Source organism: Pinus tabuliformis, chromosome X (genome assembly GCF_031772625.1).
Source record: "Pinus tabuliformis cultivar Carrire ecotype Pingquan chromosome X, CPIR1, whole genome shotgun sequence".
NCBI lineage: Eukaryota > Viridiplantae > Streptophyta > Pinopsida > Pinales > Pinaceae > Pinus > Pinus tabuliformis.
In genome coordinates this window covers 458,637,935-458,664,062 of record NC_142308.1, presented here as the reverse complement: position 1 = coordinate 458,664,062, position 26,128 = coordinate 458,637,935, and the positions used below count along the sequence as shown (strand labels likewise).

Sequence of the window (26,128 nt, the reverse complement as noted above, 5' to 3'; positions counted from 1 at the left end):
TCCAAGCAAAATTTCAGACTCCCTCTAAAGCTCTGTGTTGCCCCTACGTGGCACTGCGTTGTTGCTCTGAACCTCTCTATGCCTTCTCTGCCTTGCACACTCTAGATTGGGAAAATTTTCCTATGGTCTACTATCCCTGCCCCTCACTGCAAGAAGATCACTCGATCTCTCTCCGGCAACTTAGCGGTGCTACTCTTGAGAAATTCGATCTCTAATCTCACTATCTTGATCTCTAATCTCACTATATCTAAGCTCCTTCTTATAATCTCTCTTTGCAGCACCAATAACCAAGATTAAAACATAATCAAAGGCTAAGATTAACTGGGAGTTGATCCTTTTCTTCTTCTAATTAATACCCTTTAATTAATCACATTTCCTAAGTTTAGACTTAGGAATACATTAAAAATGATTAATTATTTTAATTAAACCATCTCTAGGTGGAATTTTCTCAAATGATTTCTGGGTATTGGAGAATGCATGTGTCTTAGCCTCTCTGCAAAATCTCGAGGCTAGAGCACATCTGATGCTACAAAAATAAGACTTTCTTCAATGGGGGTGATTGAGGAGGAGGTGTATATTGAGCAACCTCAGGGCTTTGAAGTGCATGGGAGAGATTCTCTATGGAGGTTGAAAAAGGATTTTTATGGGCTAAAGCAAGTCCACGCGCATGATACACCAAGATCAATGGATATCTTCTTGGTTTGGGCTTCACCAAGAGTGACACAAACTCCAAGTTGTACTATGTACTTGATGATGAGCTGCTCATCTTGGTACTTTATGTGGATGATCTCTTCTTGACAGGATCAAAGAAGTTCATAGGGATGTGCAAGGAGGATCTTGCTTCAGAGTTCGAGATGGACATCGGCTTGATGCACTACTTTTTGGATTGGAGGTGTGGCAACAACCATGAGAGATTTTCCTTGGATAGGGAAAGCATGCAGTCGAGACCTTGAGGAGGTCCAGAATGGAGGATTGTAGGCCTATGTCTATACTGATGATCACTAACTTGAAGACACTAAGTTCTTTTACGGTGAGTTGGTGGATCCCACATTGTACATGCAGCTGATAGGTTCCTTGATGTATTTGGTCAACACTAAGCTAGATATATGTTTTGCTTTGAACACACTCAACCAATTCGTAATGGAGTCAAGACAAGTTCATTGGGTGGCAGCAAAGCATGTGCTGAGGTACTTGCGAGGTACGATAGACTTTGGACTGAGATATGTCAGAGTTGGAGCACTGGAGTTGTAGGGGTACACAAATTATGATTGGGCAGGGAGTTTTGTGGGCAGCAAATCCATGTCTAGATGTTGTTTCAGCTTGGGATCAACCATGATCTCGTGGTACAGTGGGAAGCAACAATAAGTGACACTTAGTTCAGTAGAGGCAGAGTACATGGCAGTGAGTATGGCGAGATGTGAGGTAGTGTGGCTTCGCAAGATGCTTGCAAGATTATTTGATCTAGAGATGGGGCCAACAATGATTCACTGTGATAATCAAAGTTGCACTAGGCTCTCCGAGAATCCCGTGTTTCATGATCGGTCCAAGCGCATCGAGATCAGGTATCATTTCATCAGAGACGGGGTCCGGAGAGGAGTTGTGAGATTACAATACATTTCCACAAAAGAGCAGGTGGTAGATATTCTCACTAAGCCTCTAGTGAAAGGAAAGTTTGTGAAGTATCAAGATAAGCTAAGGGTCATGGAGAATCCCTTCCTTTGCTAGGAGTGTTGAAGCTTGTGGTAGCTTTAGAAGGTCTTCTGCATAGACTTGGTGACTTAAGATGTGGTTGATGATTTATTGCCTCTTTAGCTGCTTTCTTGGTGGATTAAATGATTTATTTCTTCTTTCCTAAGTTCAACTTAGGAAAAGAACAATAATTAAAGTCAAGTATTGTGGACTATTAAGTCATTTTCTAAGGAAAAATAATTTATTTATTTAAGTAACTTAGAAATAACCTCAACCATTGATCTCCAAAATCTTGTAGAAGGGAGATTAAGGTTAGGGATTTGGGCTTAATGAATATTATAAAAGAAGCCTAGTGAAGAGATGAAGACAACAAGAACACAAGAGAGAGAGGCAGCTACAACATTTTTGGGAAAGCGATTTTCTCAAGAAGGAGAGAACGAATTCTTTGGAGTGTGAGGCCCAGTTCAACTGAGGAGAAGGAAGAGCAATATTATCCCTATATAGGAGAAGGAAGAACAATGTAGGGATATGTTGACGGTGTTGGATACCGTCAACATACAGGGTGTCTCCCCGATGTGAAGTCCTAGTTAGACCTCCCACCGTTTGGAGTAGGAGCCCCATTTGGAGTATCGGCCCGACTGCCATAACACAAAGGTTCGTCTCAGTTTCAGTGGATAACCGATAACATAAGAGATTATATACATAAACCTTGAATAAGCAAGTAACTTGACATTGTGAAACAATTATTGCAATATGTAAAATGGGACTTTCACGAGGGGAGAGACAGAAGTGAGCCTTTATAAGGAAAGTAATAGTACTAACCTAAGAGAGACACATGAGAGCATAAAAAGATTCGTTAGCGAAATAGTTCACATAACAATGTGAAAGTGAATACAACACACATCCAAAAGATGACCACTGAAGCCACCGAAATAGTTCAATTTCTTCAGTAGATATGAACACAACATATACCGTAAACATCCCAAGAATAGTCCTAAAACATTTGTGATACATGCATGAAAATGTCTCGGCTCATAGAGTTTCAGTTAGGTGAAATATCCAAGTACACAGTTACAATGATGAGACACTAGATCCAATAGTGGAACATTAAGTCACTTCTTGCTTTTCCAAAAAATAGTTTTCTCTCCTATGCCAAATAAAGAAGCCAAGACTAGCTCTCCAAAGCTTAACCCTCCAAAATCCCTTTGCTTGAGTTATGAGGTTTCTTTTATAACAAGAGGAATGGCCTTTCATATCCTCATGACTCTTGGATTACCCCCATGACTCTTGGACTTCTAGTATGTCCTTTGGACTTCTAAACAATTCTTGAACTTCTAAATGACTTTTGGACTTCTAAACAATTCTTGAACTTCTAAATGACTTTTGGACTTCTATACAATCTTTGTCCATATATGACTATGTGACTCTTCATGTTCCACATATGACTCTTGGACTTCCACTTATTTGTCTTTTACAATGATTACAATACTACATCATAACCTCCACATCATCATATGATGAGACTTGACATGTCACTATCTTTGATGACTGGGACTGATAGTGACTGATGACATGGACTTTCTCCAGTGGTGACACAACTGCCACTTTGTCTTTGCTCTTTGTTTATCTTCTGATCGTGGCACTTTCACCCTCCAAAGGGTCTTCAATCTTGGATTCTTTGGGGTGCTTCAATCATCAAGTTTCAAGTGTGTTCTTGGTTCTTTTCATGCTTCCTTTGTTTATCCTCTTTGCCTGATCTTCCTCGTGTGTGCTTTCCATGAGGTCCCTAGAATACTTGCTTCTGCAATCACCCATGATGAGCAACTATTAGCCTGAAAATTTCCTAATCTACCATGTTTTATGCATATTTTCTGTTTATGCCTTTTCGGTGCGCTCAAAAGGGTCAAAGGTGCTTCTAGGTGCATGGGTGCACTTTGAAAGGCTAAAGGGCTAAAGAAGGGAATCTTCGAGGTTTCGTAATGCGCTCAAGGGAATAAGGTGTTGATTTTTGGTAGCATTTGATGTGCTCTAGCCATGAAAATTGGTAGAGAGGCTAAGGCGCATGAGATCTCTAAGACCCAGAAAACGTTTGGAGAAATTCCACCTGGATGAAGAGATATTAAAGTAATTAATATTTTTAATGGGGTTTCTAAGTCTAAACTTAGGAAAATTAAAATATTAATGTGTATTAATATAATATGGGTGAGAAAGTTTTAAATAATGAGGATCAAGCCACATCTAGTCTTAGCTGTTGATTATGGATTTAATCTCGACCTTTGATTCATCAACAGGGAAAGTATAAGAGGAGGCTTGAGGGTCAGTTGGAGATACACCAAGTTGATCAGTGAATTCGATTTTCTGGGGCAGGGTTTGCTGAGAAATCGAGGTAGTGATTTGTTGCAGCGAGGGGCAGTTCGACAGAAGGCCGGGAATACATAGCAGAGAGGCAGAGAAAGTGTCGGAGAGACAACACAGAGCCTAGGAAGGCTGACGCAGAGGCAGCCAAGGTTGACGCAGAGGCTAAGGAGGATAGAGCTGAGGACGCAGAGAGCCAAGAGGCTGACGCAGGGTAGAGGAGGTTGCGTTGAGGTGATTTCGTAGGCCAAACTGAGTGCTGATCAACTGACGCAGAGTCGTAGAGGGTGACACAATGTTGATTTGTTGTAGGATTGGATGTGCTCCAGCCTTGGAATTTGGAGGAGAGGCTAAGGCACATGGGATCTCTAAGACCCAAAAATCATTTTGAGAAATTCCAACTGGATGAGGAGCTATTAAAATAATTAATATTTTTAATGGGTTCCTAAGTCTAAACTTAGGAAAATAAAAATATTAATGGGTATTAATAAAGATAAGGATGAGAAGCTTCTAAGAGACGAAGATCAAGTCTTTTTTAATCTTAGCCGTTGATTAGAGACTTAATCTTGGCCGTTGATTCATCAACAGGAAAAGTATAAGAGAAGACTTGAGGGTCATTTGGAGACACACCGACAGATACTCAGTATCTCAAGGAAATTCGATTCTCAAGGAAGAGGAGATCGATTTCAGAGGGAGTTGTAGGGTGGAGGAAGAGGAGGGCTTTAGCAGCAAGCAGAGATTGAGGAGGAGGTGATGCAGGGGCAGTGGAAGACAACGCAGAAAGAGAGACGTAGTCTAGAGGAGAGATGCAGGGCCTATGCAGGCTAACGCAGAGGGACACAGAGCCACGCTGGGTCAATCAGAGTGACGCAGGGGTGACATAGAAGTGGAAGCAGGGTCTCCAAAGTGTCAGATAGTCTCAAAGGGAAAGTATCAGGTGTTTTCTTTTAGTTTCTCTGTAAAAATCATTCCTTGTAAAAGCAATTGCTGCTGAAGGTTAATAAAGCCCTCATCTGCTGCACTGGTTTTCCCGCATTTGGTTTTTTCGGGAACAATTGTCCAAAAATAACTGTGTCGATGTAATTGATTATTGTGCGTGTATTTTTTTTCTCTGGGTAATTGTGTGATAACTGCATTAGAATTTATTTTAATATTTGCTAAAGGAATTTTGTATATAACTTATTGAGAATAATAAGTAGGTGAAATAAATCAGTTGCTACAGTGATAGAATTTCAGTTTAGAAATTTTCACATGGTATCAGAGCAGAGATTCAACAACAGGAAAGGAAAATCGATTATGGGTCAAGAGCATGATGCAGAGGCATCCACTTAAGGGGACTCACGCAGGTTTTCAGAAGGATGCACAAGGAACGAATATTCAATGTCAACTTCTAGATTAGAAGAAGAAGCTGCTTGCCTTGCAAGCTCTGCCTCCGTGGAGGTTTGGTATATAGACAATGGAGTTTCCTGGCATATGATAGGAATCCAAGAATATTTTTCAGATTATCAGGAAGAAAGAATGAATTTTCAGATCACCATGGGGAATAAGGCAAAGTGTACTCCAGTAGGAAGAGGTACCATAGTTTTTCAAACCGAAGCACGAAAGCAACTTCGGCCAACCAATGTGCTGCATGTGCCGGGATTGGGGATGAACTTACTTTCTGTATCTCAACTTCAAAACAAGGGCTATGATGTTTTCTTCATTAAGGAGAAAGTATATGTCAAACACCCAAGTTGGAAAAATAAGGCTCAGATTGGAATCAGAAGTAACAGGTTGTACAAGTTACAACTAGAATCACCAATGGCATTGATAGGCAGTAACGAAGACAAAGACTTGAATGAGCTATGGCACAGAAGGATAGGACACTTACACCATGGGGCTCTGAGAATTCTCAGGAAAACAGTATCAGGAGTTCCTGAACTAAGCACTGAACAGGATGATGTATGCAGAGGGTCGCTTTGGGCAAGTATGACAAAGCTGCGTTTTCTAGAAGTAACAATAGGGCAAAGAGTGTGCTAGGATTGATACACTCAGACATCTGCGGACCGATGTCCACAAAAGCTCCTAGTGGTGCCGAGTATTTTGTCACCTTCATTGATGACCATTCCAGGAAGACTTGGATCTACTTTTTGAAAACCAAGGATGAGGTTTTTGGTCGATTCAAAGAGTTCAAGGCTCTAGTGGAGAATCTGACAGGAAAGAAGATAAAAGTGTTGCGCTCGGACAATGGTGGAGAGTATGTTGACAACGACTTCACTGATTTTTGCGCTAAGGTAGACATCAAAAGATAGTGGACAACTCCCTACAATTCAGAGCAGAATGGGGTAGCAGAAAGGAAAAACAGGGCTATTGTGGAAGCAGCTAGGGAAATGTTGTATGATCAGGATATGCCTAAATCCTTGTGGGCAGAAGCATGCAACACGACAGTTTATGTCCAGAACAGGACTCCTTACAGGGCATTGGGCAAAATCACTCCGGAGAAGGTCTTCACTGGGAAGACACCTGAAGTCAGTCATTTCAGGATATTTGGGAGTTTAGCATATTGCCATATACTCGAAGATAAGAGAATGAAATTAGATCAAACTGCTGAGAAAGGATATCTTGTGGGATATAGCGAGAAAGCTAAGGCATACAGAGTCTATCTTCCAGGGAGTAGAAAGGGAGTAGTTCGGTGGGATGTAAAGTTCATGGAGGATAGATCTTTTAGAAAATCCCGAGAAATGCCTTCCGAGGAGCAGTTGAAAAACGAGCCGTTGGTCAGACCACTTCAACCAGCAGAAATTGGTACCAGAAATCCTCCTGAAGACAAGGCTTCAGAATCGGAGGAATCTCAGGATGAAGAGGAGTTGATAGATGTACCTACTACCAGTGGAAGAATGAGCCGGGAACTCCGATAGATTCTATGGGATGTAGAAGACTTCATTGGTGCACCCAGGAATAGTAAATGTGAGTGAAGAAAACCAGACAGATACCAGGCCTTAGTAGCTCAGGTTGGGGAACCTTCTAGTTTTCAGGTGGCCATTCAGCATCAAGTATGGGTAAGATGCTATGGTGGAGGAATACAACTCTATAATGGTTAATGATGTCTAGGAAGTGGTACCTAAGCCTTAGGACAGATCAGTGGTAGGTTCGAGATAGATCTACAAGGTAAAATATGTTGCAGACGACAATGTGGAGAAATATAAAGCCAAGTTCGTGGCTAAGGGGCATGCTCAGAAGGAAGGGATAGACTACGAAGAAACCTTTGCCCCAGTAGCCAGGTATACTTCTATTAGGACCGTGATATCTCTTGCAGCGTAGATGGGGTGGGATATCTATCACATGGATGTCAAAACGTCATTCTTGAATGGGGTAATAGAAGAGGAAGTATAATTCGAACAACTAGGAGGTTTTGAGACACATGAGAAGAAATCTCATGTATGCAGATTAAAGAAAGCCTTGTATGGGCTGAAACAAGCACCTAGGGCATGGTACGGCCGAATTGATGGCTACTTGCAGAAGATGGGGTTCGTCAAGAGTGACGCATACCGTAATCTCTACTATCTAGTTGTATAGAATGAGCCTCTAATCCTAGTGTTATATGTAGATGATCTCTTCCTGACAAGATCATCCAGGCTCATCAAAGACTACAAGAAGAACCTAGCCACAGTGTTCGACGTGAAGGATTTGGGACAGATACATTATTTTATGTGGTTGGAACTTGGAAGTTTGGCAACAGAAGGGTGAGATCTTCCTGGGACAAGGGAGATATGCTACAAAAATCTTGAAGAGATTTGGGATGCAGGACTGAAGACCTATAGCTACTCCAATGATCACCAACTGGAAGAAGATTGATGCATCAAAAGTTAAAGATGTTGATCCCACCTTGTACAGGCAGCCCATAGGGTCCCTGATGTATTTGGTCAATACCAGGCCAAACATGTTACATTGTCAACACCCTCAGTCAGTTCATGGTAGAACCTAAGAAGGCGCACTGGGCAACAACCAAACATGTTCTCAGGTATATACAAGGAATAGTCGAGCATGGACTATTGTACACCAGAGGCAATGATATCAGGCTGAGTGGGTTCACTTACACAGATTGGGTTGGAAGTTCAGTAGATCGGAAAAGTACAACTGGGTACTGTTTCAACATTGGATCAGGAATGACCTCCTGGTGCATTAGGAAACATAAACCCGTGGTTCTAAGCTTAGCTGAAGCAGAATATATGGCAACTAGCATAGCTTCGTATGAAGCCATATGGCTTAGGAAATTGCTTGTGAATCTATTCAAGAGAAGGATGGAAGCGACTAGGATCATGTGTGATAATCAAAGTTGCATCAAGCTCTCTGAGAATAGAGTATTTCATGATCGGTCGAAGCACATTGATATTAGGTGTCACTTTTTCAGAGATTGTGTCCAACGAGGGGCAGTACAGTTGAGGTACACACCTACAGGAGAACAGGTGGCAGACATCCTCACCAAGGCTCTAGGAAGGACAAAGTTTGTTAATTTCAGGGAGAAGATGGGGATGGTAAAGAATCCATTTCAATAATGGATAAGTATCAGAAGTTGCAGTGCAACAGTTAGCACTTAACAGTGGTAGTGCTATGGGCAGCATGATGCAATAGATTGAGAGGGAGCTGCAGTACAGATGAAGCAGTGGCATTGGCAGTGTCATGGGCAGCAGTATAGGAAGCAGCAATGCAGGTGATGTAAGGTAGCAGGCGAAGCATCAACACAAGTATCGGTGCGAAGGATCAGTGTGATGTTTCACTGATTGAGCATACCAGAGCACATTCCTCGCTAAGAGGGAGTGTTGATTTGTGGTAGCATTGGATGTGTTCTAGCCTTGAAATTTGGAGGAGAGGCTAAGACACATGGGATCTCTAAGACCCATAAATCATTTTGAGAAATTCCAATCGGATGAGGAGTTATTAAAATAATTAATATTTTTAATGGGTTCCTAAGTCTAAACTTAGGAAAATAAAAATATTAATTGGTATTAATAAAGATAAGGATGAGAAGCTTCTAAGAGACGAGGATCAAGTTTTTTTTAATCTTAGCCGTTGATTAGGGACTTAATCTTAGCCATTGATTCATCAACAGGAAAAGTATAAGAGAAGACTTGAGGATCATTTGGAGACACACCGGCAGATACTCAGTATCTCAAGGAAATTTGATTCTCAAGGAAGAGGAGATCGATTTTAGAGGGAGTTGTAGGGTGGAGGAAGAGGAGGGCTTCAACAACAAGCAAAGATTGAGGAGGAGGTGATGCAGGGGTAGTGGAAGACAATGCAAAAAGAGAGACGTAGTCCAGAGGAGAGATGCAGGGCATATGCAGGCTGACGCAGAGCCACTTAGAGCCATGCTGGGTCAATCAGAGTGACGTAGGGGTGACACAGAAGTGGGAGCAGGGTCTCCAAAGTGTCAGATAGTCTCAAAGGGAAAGTCTCAGGTGTTTTCTTTCAGTTTCTCTGTAAAAATCATTCCTTGTAAAAGCAATTGCTGCTGAAGATTAATAAAGCCCTCATCTGCTGCACCGGTTTTCCTGCATTGGGTTTTTTCGGGAACAATTGTCCAAAAGTAACTATGTCTATGTGATTGATTCTTGTGCATGTATTTTTGTTTCTCTAGGTAATTGTGTGATAATTGCATTAGAATTTATTTTAATATTTGTTGAAGGAATTTCATAAATAACTTTTTTAGAATAATAAGTAGGTGAAATAAATTAGTTGCTGTAGTGATAGAATTTCAGTTTAGAAATTTTCACACGTAGTTTTAGAAGTTAGCTTGGAGCAGCTTTTGCTTTCCAGCTAAGGAACAGTCAAAGTCACTGTGGGGCCAATCATCCGGTTGTTGATTAGCTGGAATATCTGTCTCCGGAGTAAGGTACTTCTGCCGAGGGCATTCTCTGTGGGGTGAGCCATTTTTGACACCCTAGTTGTATTCAGAAAACTACATAATAATAAAACCCTCACATTTGCTGCATCGGTTTTCCTGTGTTGGGTTTTTTCGGGGACGAATGTCAAAAAATAACGGTGTCCCTTGTGTTGTCTTACTTATTTCAGTTGTTGATCGGTATATTTGTGAAGGCTGCTATTGTGTTTGTTTCGATGTTTATATGCTTAAATAACTTGTTAATGTAAAGAACAAATATGAGATAATAAACCAAAAATAGCAATAGGGATTTCTGATGTGTTAGATTAAAAAATTTCCATATGGTATCAGAGCGATTGTAGATCACAGGAGAACTGAAGACACCAGCAAAAATCTGAAAATTTGTAGCAGAAGCAGCTGTCCTGAGAGAACGCTATTCTAGAGCAGAAGCAGCAAGAGAAGAAGTGATGCAGAGCATGCATCATCATTTCGAGCCAAGGGAAGGGCCAACGTAGAGGAAGAGAGAGGTAGAAGAGGCTCACGAAGAGCCACATCATCCTGCTCAGCCAGGTAGGACTGATGCAGTTGGCCGGAGGAGCAAATTCAACCTTTGTCATGATTGTGCAGAGCCTGAAAGGATCGGTTTCTTCAGTTGTCGGGGCTTGGGGAGCTGTTGGTAGATTGCGATTTGAGGAATTGGTGGGACGTTGTTTCTGTCGATACAGAACATTGTCTAAGGAGACGGAACCAAGGTAGAGGGGATCACTACCTCGACAGATTTCTAGCCAAGGAATCCAAATCCGAGATGCAATTGCAAAAGAGGATTGGAGAGGAGTGATTCGACATTTGGCCGGAGGATTTTCGTGAAGGAAATCAAGACTTAGAGGGAGTCTAGAGGAGCTTGTTCCTTAGAGTGTTTCTTGTGCCAAAGAAATCTAGATCTAAGTTTTGCTGGGGCAGCAACTAAAGAGGGAGAAGAGAACTAATTCTACATTCATTTTGGTAGAGATGGAAGCCACATCTCCAAGAGGGAGGTGGGGTGATCTGGAGTTGTAGTCGAGAGGACTACATGCCAGGGCAGGATCCTTGAGGTGCCCAAACTCTTGGATCACATCCTGTGACGGGAGCCCTTAATGACAGTAGCATGATGATATGTGTCGGGTGGAGCAAAGTGTGGTGAAGCGGCAAGGCAGGGCTAGAGTGCAGAAGTCTATAGCAACGCAACAGAAGTTGCAGTAGTGCGAGAGGCACAAAGGTGTTTGCAACAATGTAGTAGCAGCAGAGGGAGCACAAGATAGCAACTGAGGTAGCTTCAACATCATGGGGCTTCCAGTCTCACCGGGATTTCAGTATTTGGGAGAAGATTGGTTACTTACTTCTCGGTAACTGAGTTGCAGTTAGCAGTCGTAGTGCTATGGGCAACATGATGCAGCACGTTGAGAGGGAGTTGTAGTACAGATGTAGTAGTGACAGTGGCAGTGTCATGGGCACCAGTGCAGGAAGAAACAATGCAGTGGATGTGGGGCAATAGTATAGGAAGCAGTAGTGCAGTGGATGTGGGGCAGCAGCCTAGCATCAACACAGGTATTGATGCGGAGGATCAGTGTGATGTTTTAGTGATGAATCATTACTAGAGCACATTCCTCGCTAAGAGGGAGTGTTGATTTTTGGTAGCATCGGATGTGCTCTAGCCATGGAAATTGGTGGAGAGGCTAAGACACATGAGATCTCCAAGACCCAGAATTCGTTTGGAGAAATTTCACCCAGATGAAGAGATATTAAAATAATTAATATTTTTAATGGGGTTCCCAAGTCTAAACTTAGGAAAATTAAAATATTAATGTGTATTAATATAATATGGGTGAGAAAGTTCTAAATAATGAGGATCAAGCTAGATATAATCTTAGCTGTTGATTAGGGACTTAATCTCGGTCGTTGATTCATCAATAGGAAAAGTATAAGAGGAGGCTTGAGGGTCAGTTGGAGATACACCAAGTTGATCAGTCAATTCGATTTTCTGGGGCAGGGTTTGTTGAAAAATCGAGTTAGTGATTTGTTGCAGTGAGGGGCAGATCGACAGAAGGCCGAGAATACATAGTAGAGAGGCAAAGAAAGTGTCGGAGAGACAATGCAGAGCCTAGGAAGGTTGACGCAGAGGCAACCAAGGTTGATGCAGAGGCTGAGGAGGCCAACGCAGAGGATGCAAAGAGCCAAGAGGTTGAAGCAGAAGCCGCAGAGGCTGACGCAAAAGGTTGCAGAGCTGATGCTGGGCAGAAGAGGCTGCACTGAGGTGATTTCATGGGCCAGAGTGAGTGTTGATCAACTGACGCAGAGCCGTAGAGGGTGACGCAGTCCTTGGAGGGTGACGTAGTTCTAGAAGTTAGCTTGGAGTAGCTTTCGCTGTCCAGCTAAGGAACAATCGAAGTCATTGTGGGGCCAATCATCTGGTTGCTGATTAGCCGAAATATTTGTCTTCGGAGTAAGGTACTTCTGCCGTGGGCTTTCCCTATTGGGTGAGCCATTTCTGACACCCTAGTTGTATTCAAAAAACTACATAATAATAAAACCCTCATATCTGTTGCACCGGTTTTCCCGCATTGGGTTTTTTCGGGGACGATTGTCCAAAAATAACGGTGTCCCTTGTGTTGTCTCAGTTATTTCAGTTGCTGATTTGTATATTTGTGAAGGCTGCTATTGTGTTTATTTCGATATTTATATGATTAAATAACTTGTTAATGTAAAGAACAAGTAGGAGATAATAAACCAGAAATAATAGTAGGGATTTCTGATGTGTTAGATTTAGAAATTTCCACATAAGGCAGTTAAGGCAGGGCACATGGCGCAAGTCCGAAGGACGATGGGGAAGGTTTCAGGCTTCCCAAGTGCGTTGTGTGCTCAAGGGAGAGAAAGAGGGCGCATTCCTTCAGGTCGAAGGAGTGCTCTCAATGAGGGTGCATTATGTCGAAAGAGTGCTCTCAAGGAGGGCGCACTCCTTTAGGTCGAAGGAGTGCGCTAAAGGAGACCAAAGAGGGCGCATGGCACAAGTTCGAAGGCTGAAGGGTGAGGCTTCGTTCCTTCGGAGTGCGCTCATGCACTCAAGAGACCAAAGAAGGCGAATGGCACAAGTCTGAAGGTTGAAGAGAAGAGCTTCGTGCCTTCGAAGTGCGCTCATGCACTCAAAGGTTTGGAGGGTGCATGGTGCATTAGGGAAGGTTGAAGGATTGAGCTTCAGGTCTTCAGGGTGTGCTAGTGCACTATGCGCTCGAGGAGGGTGCACTTCTTCGAGTCAAAGGAGTGTGCTCACGGAAGACTTAGTCATTTTGGAGGGCGTAGTTCAAAACAAGGAAGGGGATTCGTGCTTTGGGAGTACGTCCAACTCTCAAGTAGGGCGCAAGGTGCCGTTCTGAACAACGAAGGGTCTCCCATCAAGGCTTCAGAGTGCGCTCATGTGCTCTTGGCCTTAATGAGCTCGCTTTGCAATCGAAATTTGTCTAAGTCTGGGTGATAAGGCAAGGGGCGAACAAGATGAGTTCTAGACATAAAACCACATGCGACACATACCAACTCATCGAGAGAACTTAGACAAGCTTGATCAACAATGAATATACATCAAAACACCACTTTATACACATTCCCCAAGTATAACGAGTGAAGTGTGTGTGACTGCAACCTAAAAGTGTCGTTTTACAACACAAAGATGTTGCGACCATGAAATGCACCTAGAGATGTTCTAATTAGGATTGCAGGGAGCGCCCCTTGCCCCCCCCTCAAATCCTCTCCTGAAACGCGCTTCGGTCAGGTGCAGATAGGGAGCGACCTCGGGAGCGTGCTCCCTTAAACAAGTTTCTGCTCCCTGTTTTTAAGGGAGCGATTTAGGGAGCGGTCAGGAGTGGTCGCTCCACAACCTCTCCCTTTCGCTCTGAGAGCAAAAAATTAAAGGAGGGAGTGATCGCTCCCGACTGCTTCCTCTAATTTTTTTCTCCCGCCGACGAAAAAGCCACATGGCGGATAGGCGGCGAACGGGGGGCGAGGGGAAGGGAAGGGAAGGGGAGGGGAAAAAAGTTAAAAGGCCTTCCTCCTTTCCCATTATTTATCGTTTTCTTTCGTGAGAGAGCACGAGAGAGCTTGGAGCTTGAGTTGAGGAGGGAGATTGAGGGAGCTTGCAAGGGAGATTGGAGCTTGGGATTGAAGACCAAAGAGGTAGGATCTACACTCTAATCTAGCATTTGTGTTTTTTATATGTTCATTGCTAAATGAAAATGTTCTCTTCTCTCTTTCCCATTCCCATTCCTCCATTTTATTGCAGGCTCAAAACTTCAAACATCATGGCTATATGGCTTGGCATTCTCTTGTTGTTGGTTCCTTTTTTTGTTATTATGGTGTTGGAGAGTAGAAGAAGGAGGGTTGATCATGATGAAGAGGATGAAGAAGTGGGTTTTAGTGGATTTGATGAAAACCTTGGAGAGGAGGAGTACCTTGGTGAGGAGGAAGAGGAGAGTGGAGATGAGGGCACAAAAACCAAACCAGACCAAACCCCATTGTGGAAATATGTTTCTAGTCCTGAAGGTGGGAAAGGGGGTGGAACCACTAAATGTACATGCCTCCATTGCAAAAACATTTACACAGGTTCATACACCGGTGCCAGAAGGCACCTCTGTGGGAAAAGGCAATGGGATGGAGAGAAACAAATAGGGATAAGAGCTTGTGTAAGTGTGTCAACAACACAAAGAGCCAAATACATAAGGGAAGAGAAGGAAGCCCAATACAGATCTAAAAGATCAAAGGGTGCCTTTGAACATAGCCCACAATCACATGCACAAAGAACTCCATCAGCATCCTCCCATGGCAGTGAATATGGATGCATAGGAACAAACATCTCTTTAAGGCGTAGAACCATATCATATTTCCTTGACGAAGGGTGTAGGAATGATGTGGATTAAAATTTTTACTGGTTTCTCTATGCATGTGGGATACCATTCAATGTTTTTCACTCACCTTATTGGCATGAAATGGTTTATGCCATTAGTGATGCCCAAAGGAAACAAGAGCCTTGGTTATGACGAGGCTAAAACCGTGGGACTTCATCATGAAAAAGAAAAAATAGCACATTCTTTGAGTAAAATGACAAATTGTTGGAATGAGCATGGGGTGCCCATTGTATCTGATGGATGGACAAATGTAAAAGGCAAGCCATTGATAAGTGTTCTTGCTTGTCTATTAATGGTGCAATCTTCATTTCAACATATGATTACTCAAAAAATTTCAAGACCACCATCAACATTGTAGAACCATTACTTGAAACAATCGAACGTATTGGGCCATACAATTTCATCCAAGTCATCATTGATAATTCTGCTAATTGTAAGATAGCGGGAGCAATTATTGAGGATAGATACCCCAACATATTTTGGTCTGAGTGCTTAGTTCACACAATGAACGTTTTGATGCATGATATTATTAAGAACAAAAACCATCAATACGAATGGATTGGTGATTTATACAAGAGAGGCAAAAAAATGATAAAATTTATTACAAATCATAGCAATACCCGTGGGATTTTCCATAGTCACTCAAGATTGGAGCTGTTGAAGATTGCGAAGACTAGATTTGCTAGCTATTACCTCACCTTTAGGCGCCTTTTGAAGGTAAGAGAGTCATTGGCTAGCATGGTATCAAGTCAACACTCGCAGGTATTAAAGGACAAGGCTCCAACCGCAATTGACAAGCAAGGTTTTGAATAGGTGGAGACCGCTCTTGATGGTCTGTTTTTGGAATGTGCAAGGGAAGTTTTGCAATTCACCAAGCCCGTTTATAGCATGATTCGTTTTGTAGATACAGATAAACCAGTGATTGGGGAGGTGTATGAGTAGATGGATAGCATGTTGACGCAAATAAAAGATATTGTTCGGGAAAATGATCCCAACTTGTATACATTGATTCACAATTGTGTGTGTGCACGGTGGAATAAACTTAATGTTCCACTACATGCCTTGGCGTATATCCTTATGCCAAAATACTACTCTCCATCTTGGTTGGGCCAAAATATGATCAAAGTACTTGTTGAGTAGAAGCCCACCTTGATCTAAATAGGAAATGCCGGATGGTGAGAGGTTCATGGCTGATGCAAATGGAGGCAGATGGCATATCATCATCAAGAAGTGAATGTCAGGGGCTGCTGGCTAGCTGGCTGTCAAATGTAGGAGAAAAAAGTTCTCCTATGGGGTTACCCATTTTGGTGGGTAACATTGACTACAGTTAAGTTTTGATGTGGATGTGCTTCAGCATATGTCAATGATATTTATTTTTCAGTCCTTATGAATCATGCTTTTCTAGAACATAACTAAAAATCAAAGTGGAAACAACAAATTTAGGCCTAAGAGATTGCATAGTCAAACAAATTACAGTTTACCATCACTTTGGCTATTGCAAGGTAAAGATGCAAGCAGAATTCTTCTTTGGATCTATTGCTTGACATGACTTTTTGACTTAGTATGTGATATCAGCACCAACCCAGATGCAGTTTAGGTTTGTTAGTCACCTCTTAGCTCAAATGCTTTCAACTCAATAGTTTTCGTGTACTGTAAACTACCATCACCTAGCACTATGGCAAGAAATAGGTCATGAGATGGTACCACCACAAGAATTAAGCCTTTGTTTGTACCATGTCATGGTGTGAATATTCACTTCCATATAAATCTAAAATACACATGTATTCCATCAAGTACATCACCTGTTCAACCTCCATCGTGTCCACAATGGGTGTTAGTTGTCTCTTACACCACTTTATGGGAAATGTTTAGCATTTCCATGGCTGATGTATGCACAATATATTATTGAAAAAACCATGTCTAAAACATATAAATAAGCTCCTATATAAGATATGTATACATTTTACGAAATCTAGTGTCACTTGGAGACCAAAATCCTATTCCTGAGTAAATCTGAAGATGATCTGGAATTATCATAGCAATTGGTAAATAAATGAAGAAACATCACTGGGAAAGCTACCACTGTTCTTTGATGAAACTTTCCACATCCTTTGAGCATGATTTCCAACCCAAATAAGCGATATTTCCTTTCCTACATGAGCTGAAATAGTCTTGAAACAAATCTTAGGTATAATTGGGCTAGAATCCATTCACAGATTGGAAAGGAAGGGATTACTGTTCTTAAATAAGCCACTTGGACCTTTTGGTCATCTCCTAAGGTGAGTCTACAATATCTGTCTTGGTTAGTTTATGCAGAATGTGAGTCCTTCAGATGTCTTGCTTGTTACGTTTTCATTGTGGTGAATTTGGGAATCATTGAGTGCAGTAAGGTTGATTTCCTTGGGTCCTCGCTAAGTTTCTACACCTGTTGCCATAATTCTGACTTGCCTTGTTTTGCTTATAAGAAGAAAATGTTTGTGGGTTTACATTCTATAACATTTTTCAGATCCATTAGCTGCTCTGGTTTCTCTCATGGCACCATCAATTTTTCCTCTGGTGCTAATTGCATTTCTATTTTATTGTTTGCTTTACATTTTCTTCCTCTCTTGGATTATTTTATCTTTGATAAAATCACGCTTATTTAACTCCTGGTCTAAAAAATGTATATTGCTCTACTGCAGGTCATGCTGTTGGGAAGATTGCATCACAGAAATCTTGTAAATTTGGTAGGGTACTGTGCTGAGAAAGGCCATCGCATGTTGATTTATGAATTCATGAGTAATGGAAGTCTTGCGACACGTTTGTATGGTAATTTCAGCATGACCTGCTTGAGTCTCTGTAGTTTTTATCTCAACTGTTTTCAGTGTCCAACTAGAATGTCCAATAAAACAACTTCATTTTGATGTACTTTTGTAGGAAGCAATTTAATAAGTATTTCATTCTGTATTGTCATAGTCCCATGATAATATTCCTATTATGTTTTAAATGCCCCTAGCCTATAAGATCAAGTTTCTTCCACTATTCTCTTAATCCTAAAAGGTTCTTGGATGAATGACAAGATTTGTGAACCAGTTTTGTGCTCCTACGCTGCCCTACACCTTGAATTACGTCTACATAAATACTTTGTTTTTGCTTCTGTGGAAATTGCAATGTGTTATAAGATTATGAGCATACGAACGAGTGAGAGAGAGAAAGGGAGAGAGGGAGAGAGAGATTATTGTATTATTCCATATGAAATAAGAAGTACATCACAAAAATCTCATTGAGACAATTGCCCATACTGTTAAATTTTATATGGTTGTACACACTTAATAACACATAATTGAAGGGAATAATAAATGTCACTATATGTGGTGGCCTTTGGAAGCTGAGTATGTTGTCCAAGGTTTGGGAACTCTTCAAATTCTTGTTGGCTTTGTCCAAATCTCTTTTTAAAGATACCACTTCTGCCTCCAATTTTCTTCAAAACTCTTTTTTTTCCTTTAGTTTATTGCTCAATATTTCTTCTATTCTTTTAGCTTCTTCCTTCTTTGTTTTGAGAGAGATGATTTCCTGAGATAAATTTATGTTCTTTTTCCCAAGTCTCTCATTTTATTCTATGGCACTAATCAATAGTTCTTCCATATTTCCTTTTACTTCTCCTGGACTTCCTTTTTTTTGGATTGTCTGTTTCATTTTTGAAGGCCATGAACAATACTTCACTGCTTCCACCATATTCTTCTTCTTCATCAGAGTCATCACTGTCTTGCTTGGAGAAGAAATTCTTTTTGCTTGAGCCTTTCCTCTTGAAGGTTCTTCTCTTAGGTTCATCCTCATCATCACTGTCATCTTTAAAAGGACACTTTGCTGCATAATGTCCTATTTTACCACATATAAAGCAAATGAGAGGTAAATTACCTTTGAGTTTGGATCCTTTCTTTAGCTTTCTGACAAGTTGTGCCATTTCAGTATCATAATCATCCCTGCTGCTATCACAATTATTTCCCTTTCTTGATGTCTTGGATGCCTTGAATGCAACTTCATTATGAGTTGAATTTCCTGACATCATCTCATACACTGTGAGAATTCCATGAAGTGTTGAAGAATGTAACTAGTCATGGTCTTCATAATTGTATTTGTCAAAAGAAATTTTATTATTAAAGAAAATGACTTATTAAAGCATGGGTTTCATGCTTGGGTCAATGTTTCATAGGTCAAAGTCTCCATTGAAGGCTTCTAGGTTTTGTCTTGATTCAATAGAGTCATTTTCATTTTTATTAGACCCTTCTTGGGCTTTTGTATCATGTAAAAAGAACTATTTTTGAGTCAAAATGGTCATTTGTCACCTCCACACCAAGTCGGCCCTGTCCTCATGAAGTCGGCCTGAATTAAGGCAATTCGACCCAACAGAAAGGCTATATATTGAGAGGCAACTCAACCTATTTGGCACACTCGCTCGACAAGTTCTATTGACAAGAAGAAGAAGCAAAAAAAGGGAGCGAAGTTGCTGGAGAAGGATAGAAGAAGCTGGAACACCTAAATTGAGTTCTTGGGCAATTTATCTCTCACACATGTGAAGTCTCTGGGCTGTAGCTGGCATCGAAATTCTGAATCTACTGCAGGTCCAAAATTCAGTTGCCGGGGGCCAAAAATTTGTAGCTGGGGATCGTAATTCTAGATTGTAGCTGCTACTAGGAAGCTATCACTTGGAGACTTTGACAGGGATCATCTATTGGAACGAAGGGTTGACTTGGTGATTGGATGAGGTCTTTGTCTAGGTCTAAAGGGTTTTGGATTGTCTCATCTTGATTTGAATCTACTAGTGGGAGAGTTGGATTGGGTTTTCCCCTTGGATGGCTTTTGCCCTGGCTGAGTGCCTACATCTTGTGTCTCTTGTTCTTGTGGTCTTCATGTACACTTAATTTGGTAATTGCTTGATGAAAGATAAACTAATAAAGAAGTAAAAAAAGCCAACATAACTCACAAGTAAAGAAGTAAAAGTAGCCAACATAACTCACAAGTAATTATCAAGAAAGAGGAATCAAACCCTAATTCCTATAAGCATTGATCTCTCAACATGAAATGCATCCATTGATAAAGAGTTCAAATTATTTTACTTCATCTATGGCACAAACCTTGGCATCAAAACGATCTGGAAAAGATCTCATGACTGGGAAGCTATCACATGGAGACTTTGACAAGGATCATCTATTGGAAGGAAGGGCCGACTTGGTGATTGGAGGAGGTCTTTATCCAGGTCTAAAGGGTCTTGCATTGTCTCATCTTGATTTGAATCTACTAGTGGAAGAATTGGATTGGGTTTTCCCCTTGGAGGGGTTTTTCCCTGGTTGAGTGCCTACATGTTGTGTCTCTTGTTCTTGTGGTCTTCATGTACATTTAATTTGGTACTTGCTTGATGAAAGATAAACTAATAAATAAGTAAAAGAAGCCAACATAACTCACAAGTAATTATCAAGAAAGAAGAGTCAAACCCTATCCTATAAGCATTGATTTCGCAACATGAAGTTCATCCATTGATAGAGTCCAAATCTTTTACTTCATCTATGGCATAAACCTTGGCATCAAAACGACATGGAAGGGATCTCATGACCTTTTGGGTAATCATCTTTTCATTGACTTTTTCACCTAGTGTTCTAAGAGAGTTTACTACCTCATCTACTCGGGGAAAATAAGCAGCAATATATTCTTCATCATTCATCTTGAGACTTTCAAACTGCCTTCTAAATGTTTGAAGCTTTGCCTTTTTGACCTTGTCATCTCCTTCATAAATATTGATGAGATTGTCCCACATATCTTTAGCTATTTCAATACCCATAACTTTGGTGAATTTTGAATCTGACAAACCACTCGCTATAGAATTCAAAGCCTTGGCATTTGCCACATATGCTTTCTTCTCGTTCAGGTCTATTGGTGGAGGAGATGGGATTTTGTAACCATTGTGACAGATTGCCAAACCTCAACTCCAACAGACATTAAGTAGTACTTCATTCTAACCTTCCAAAAGACATAATTTGTTCCATCAAATTAGGGGACCTTAGCATCTTTACTGGCCATTGTGATTTAAAAATCCTTCTTCCAGCTATTAGGCTTGTTGACCACTCTGTGTGAAGGACCCCATAGCAGTACAACCCCTTTTTTCACAAAAGGGATTTATCGTGTTCGAGTGTTTGCGTCTTTCAAATTTCATCATCAGTCGATAGTTTTGTAAAGATGTCAACCCATTCTGCATACGTAAAATGTAAATAATCCTAGTATGACCATGTTTGTATGTAATAGCCGAGGTAAACCTATTATTTTGGTGACGATTTCTATTCTAGGAGATTTTTTGTTTCATTGCTTCATATGTGTCTCTAGACACAAATAACCGACAGAGTTTTTCCCTCCACCCTCGCCTCAAAACTAGGGTGGATTTTGTCATCAAGATCTTAGGTGAGTCATAGTGTTTTAAATCGAGTCTTTGTAAAAGTGACTTGGGAATAATTTTAGCTAATTGATTAAATTATTTTATTACAAGTTACTTGGTCTACTAGATTATATTTTGTGTCGCAGAAAAGGGTAAATGTTGAGGGTCTATAACGAACGGGTTTTCCCCCTTCATGTATTAAAATGTAAAATCTTCATGTAAAAAAGTATTTTAGTGCATGGTCCCTCATAATTAGACACCATGGCTAAATTATTTGAGGGTTGGAAAAATTATTAATCCCTTCATGTGTCAATTAATTAAATTTTCTTGCAAAAATAAATTTAAAAAATCATAAGTTAGAAATTTAATTAATTAGAGTAATTTAAATTAATTTATTAAATTTTAAGGCAAAAATAAATTAAAATCCTAAGCGAGAAGCTTAATTAATTTTGTGTCCTAGGAAAAATTAATTCTTCAAATTAAAAATTCGTGGGTCTTAGAGAAATTAATTTTTGGAGGTCCCCGGCCAAGGGAATATTGAAAATTTCAAGAGATTTTGGACCCTTGGACCTTGGTAGTTAAGTTAAAATCAATTCTTTGAAGAAATCAACTCAAAATAATTAATTTTGAGTTGATTAAAATTCAACTAAATGAAAAATTCGAATTTTCTCAAAAAATAAAATAATTTCGACGGAGGGGATTAAAAGATAATTAATTTTTTTTTAACGGTCGAGATTACTTTGACGAGGATCAAGCCAACTAGCCGTTGGAGAATTAATCTATAAATTAGAGGTCATTTGTCATTTGATATCATCCGCTCTTTTAATCGTGTACTAACTCTTGAAGATCTTGTAAGCTTTTATGGAATAATATAATGCAAAGTCTTAGCGGTTTTACTTGATGGCAGTGTTCCTCTCTGGTATCTGATGGTAATGTGTATTTAATTTTTTTCCGATCTTATTTATAAGTTGTTGGTTAATAGCTCTCATAGATCAATTTATTGCACAAGTATCTTACTTAAATTGTTGGGTTTTAAGATAGCATTAAGATTTTTATTCGATTGGCATGTATCTCCAATCTTTGAAGATTTAATCATTATTTTATACCTCTATTAATTTGATGGCTTATATTTTAAGTGTGCAGAAGTCATCTTTATTTAAAGATTTTGGGCATTTGAGGAAGTCCTTGGTTGGACCAGCCGACTCCCCAAACTTAAGATCTAGAAAGCCTTCCGGATTAAAATTCCGAGATTATCTAACCAAATATATTTTGTAGGGATTTTCTGGACTAGTACCTAAAATTTAAAGAATAGATCTGAGAAATCAACCAAGGAATTATTCAAATCTGAGCTAGATCTAGACATTAGAAGACAAGATCTGGGCTCAAAGATTGTTTGTAGGAATAGATATGAGAAATCAGCCAAGGAGATCTTCAGGTCTGAGCTAGAAGCCTAGATCTAGACCCTGGAGGGCAAGATCTAGCCTCAAACGTTTGTTTGCAGGGAAGAAACGATAAGATCTTTTATTAAAGGCTTCAGATTTGAGATTATTTGAGGAATGTTTTGGCTTTTAAGATAGATTTAGGCCCTGGAGGGCAAGATCTAGTTTCCAAAAATTTTTGCAAGGCCAGCGATTGAAGATTTTGCATTTGAAGCAAAATAATTTTTTCAGAACAAGGGCTTCACGTTTTGGGGTTGCTTAGCCTAGATTTGCCTTCTCTTAGCCCAACTCTAGCCCTATTGAGCCTAGTGCTAGCCCTCCTTGGCTCTAGATTCCTCTTGCTCCATTTCTGATATGAATATTTAAATTTTCTGAAGCTGATCCTTGGTAGTCTTTTGCAGAAAAATTGGTAAAAATTTGTGTTTCAAGTATTGAAATTTTTTTGGCAACTTGGGCAAGTGATCTTCAAGGCATAGGGCTTAAGGGTTTGATCTTTAAACCCTCTTTTTCCTTACTATTTGCTATTACAGTCATATATCTTTCTAATAGTGGTGAAAAACACATCTAAGTGGTTTGAAATAAATTTAAAAAATTGCTAAATACATTAATAAGTCACTTATGTTTGATGGGTATAAAAAATTTGGCCTACTCCGAATAATTCTGTTTCTGAAGTTTGAAATACAACAGTGGCAAAATTTCATGCGGGTTAGCCTAAAATCAGTTCCTAAGTTGTCTAATACATTAAAGAATTAATTTCTTGAGTTGGACATCCATCATTAAGCCTATTTCATATTTTAATTGTTTACTATAATAAGTATATCAGATCTGATATAATTCTGAAAATCACATCATAACACACTGAATTTTTTTGATAATTCATATGGAAAAGTTTGAAAAATTCGGTAAATTTTTGGCGTAAAGATAGCATTGATAGTTTATTATTTTCATTGTCATATTGCTGTTGTCATAACATTTGTTTGTTGTTGTCCTAAAATTTTTCTTACTGCTGTCCTAAAAAACAATTTCTGAAAATTAAGTGCTCTAACATTGTGAAGGTGACCTACACAAGTTTTCAGAGGACTAATATATTTGTTTGCAACAAACATTTCTTTGCTGTCATAAATCTTTTTCTTTTTTGGTGCTCTTATTGTCTCTGAAAACATAACTGTTGTCATAGATATCATCTCTGAAAATAAGTGCTTTTGTTTCATTTGTAAGGGCAGTTGTTTGCATAGATTACATCAGCAAATTTTAGTGGTTTTTTGGATTTTGGATTTCGAGTCTAAGTGTTTGTTGTCTTTTGATTTCCTACTTCAAAATCACATATATAAGCTTGCTGCCCTAAAGAACATTTAAGTTGGGAATAGTCGATATTTATCTTTCTAAAGCATTTCTCGTGCCTTGACTTGTGAATGGTAATTGCATTGAAATATAATTCTCTTTGAGCTAAGTAGCATTGAAGGTGATTTACTCCATTTGCATAATATTGAGTAATCTGAAGATAATTGAATGGTTTGAATCTAATTGTCATTGGCATTATCTTGGAAGAATCCTAATTGTCTAAAAGGAGCGTTGATAATCTTATTAAATAATTGTCGTTGAAGCATAAATTGGATAAATCTCTAGTTCTTTTTCTGGACATTAATTTCATTATTGGCTTGTGGTTATTATAAATTTTTGGCATTTTAGTGATCTTTCTTTAAGAGCACATATCTTGTGGTCATCTTGGTTATCTTTTGTATCTTATTGGCACCTTGTCTTATATAAAATTATCACTTTATTTCATTAAGTACTCTTTTTATAAAGTTAATCAATACTAAGTACTTGAGCTTTAAACAATCTTACCTCAATACTACTTACTCATCCCTTTGCTAATCACATCTTTCATCTCTTTTCATCATAATAACATTTTCCTTAGTAGCAGTTGTCCATCCTGTACTTGGTCCTAAATTTCTTAGCAAGATAGTTGACTTCACAAGGCACTGATATCAATTGTTTAAATCGAATCATTTTAGTTTTTCTAGATCTAAACAAGTATTTGGTCGCTCCACTGTGTTTCCCAGATTGGTTGGTTCCCAAATGGTCCTTCTTCATTTCATTTTTATAGGGTCTCCCCCCTTAGTCTGCTGTAGGGAGACAACTTAAATGAAGAGATTGGGGATTAGGGTGACAACCCCCGATCTGAGCCGTTGTCTCGGTGCCTAGACATTCTGTGCAGCAACATTTATTGGCGTCGTTGTCGGGGAACAATTTATTGGACATTGGCTTTACGAAATTCATCTTTCTTCTTCATCTTTCCTTTTCATCTTTCATCTTTCTATCTTTCATTTTAGCCAATAACGCCAACATTTTTTGGCGTCGTTGTCGGGGATAGAGTTTTTTTGCCCTTGGTTCTCACGACATTTTTCTGATAATCTAATATTTTCCGCCATTCATTAGCCTGCCAAGTGACACAACAATTTCTGGCGCCATTTCATCTCTTCATTTTTTCATTGCCTTATCTTTTTTCCTCTCACTATTCCTTTCATCTTGTCTATCTACACATTTAGCACCTGGACATTTCAGTTGGTTTCCTGTTTGGGTGGCGATTCCACTTATTCATCCATTATTTCTCAGACGAGAAACCCTCCCTGATATCCATCATCTTCTCCTTGACTAACATTTCGGTTTTTGCCTTTTTGATCTTTGAGCTAGATTCATGTTCAAGTGGCGACTCCACTTCTTTCATTTCTTACAAGGATTTCTGCTAGAAGCTCGCTTCTTGTGGATCTCTTGTTTTTCTTGAGCAAGGATTTCTCTATCTAGCATCCATTTGGCCCCTCTTTTTCCCTTTGGGCAAGTCATCATGGATGTGTTCGCCCCTTGTAACTTTGCTAATATTCATGGTTATCCTAATGATCTTCTAGAGAATGGGATTGATAAATTGCATTCTTTTCAGGGCAATAATGCAATTAGTGTTGATGCTCATCTGAAAGCTTTTGGTTCTTGGGTAGGTCAATATGCAAGGGCTATTGATTATAATCATGAAGATGTTAAAATGAGCTTCTTTGTTCTTACCTTGGAGAAAGATGCTTTGGATTGGTTTGCGGAAAAGCATGATAATTCATTTGATTCTTTGCAATCGATTATTAATATCTTTAAGGAAAAGTATGGAGATAAGAGAGAAGATAGACATCTCGTAAAAGCTATCAGTGTCATAAAAAAGAGAGAAAACGAGACAGTTGAAGAGTTCAATAAGAGATTTAATGGTATTATTAAAGAAATATATACAAATTATAAGCCTCCTGATAAATCACTTCTAGAGTTTTATATTGATGCTTTTAATCCTGATACATGTTATGAATTGAGACGAGCTAAGAATTGTGATTATAAAATTGCTCAGACTTTAGCTATAGAGCTTGAAAAAGATAAGAAGGCATCTGGGAAGTCTAAAATCCCAGGTTTTGATAGGGCT

At 39.6% G+C, this 26,128-nt stretch overlaps 1 protein-coding gene across 6 annotated transcripts in view; it reads left to right on the top strand.

Moving 5' to 3' along the window:
* The window catches only part of LOC149140593 (calcium/calmodulin-regulated receptor-like kinase 1), a 181,145-nt gene that overhangs the window by 102,211 nt on the left and 52,806 nt on the right, over positions 1-26,128 (top strand). For all 6 annotated transcript variants that reach the window (XM_089446300.1, XM_089446304.1, XM_089446302.1 and 3 more), the window contains one exon: positions 17,514-17,640. In XM_089446300.1, the coding sequence (XP_089302426.1) occupies positions 17,514-17,640 (127 nt within the window). The remainder of the gene's footprint in view (positions 1-17,513; positions 17,641-26,128) is intronic.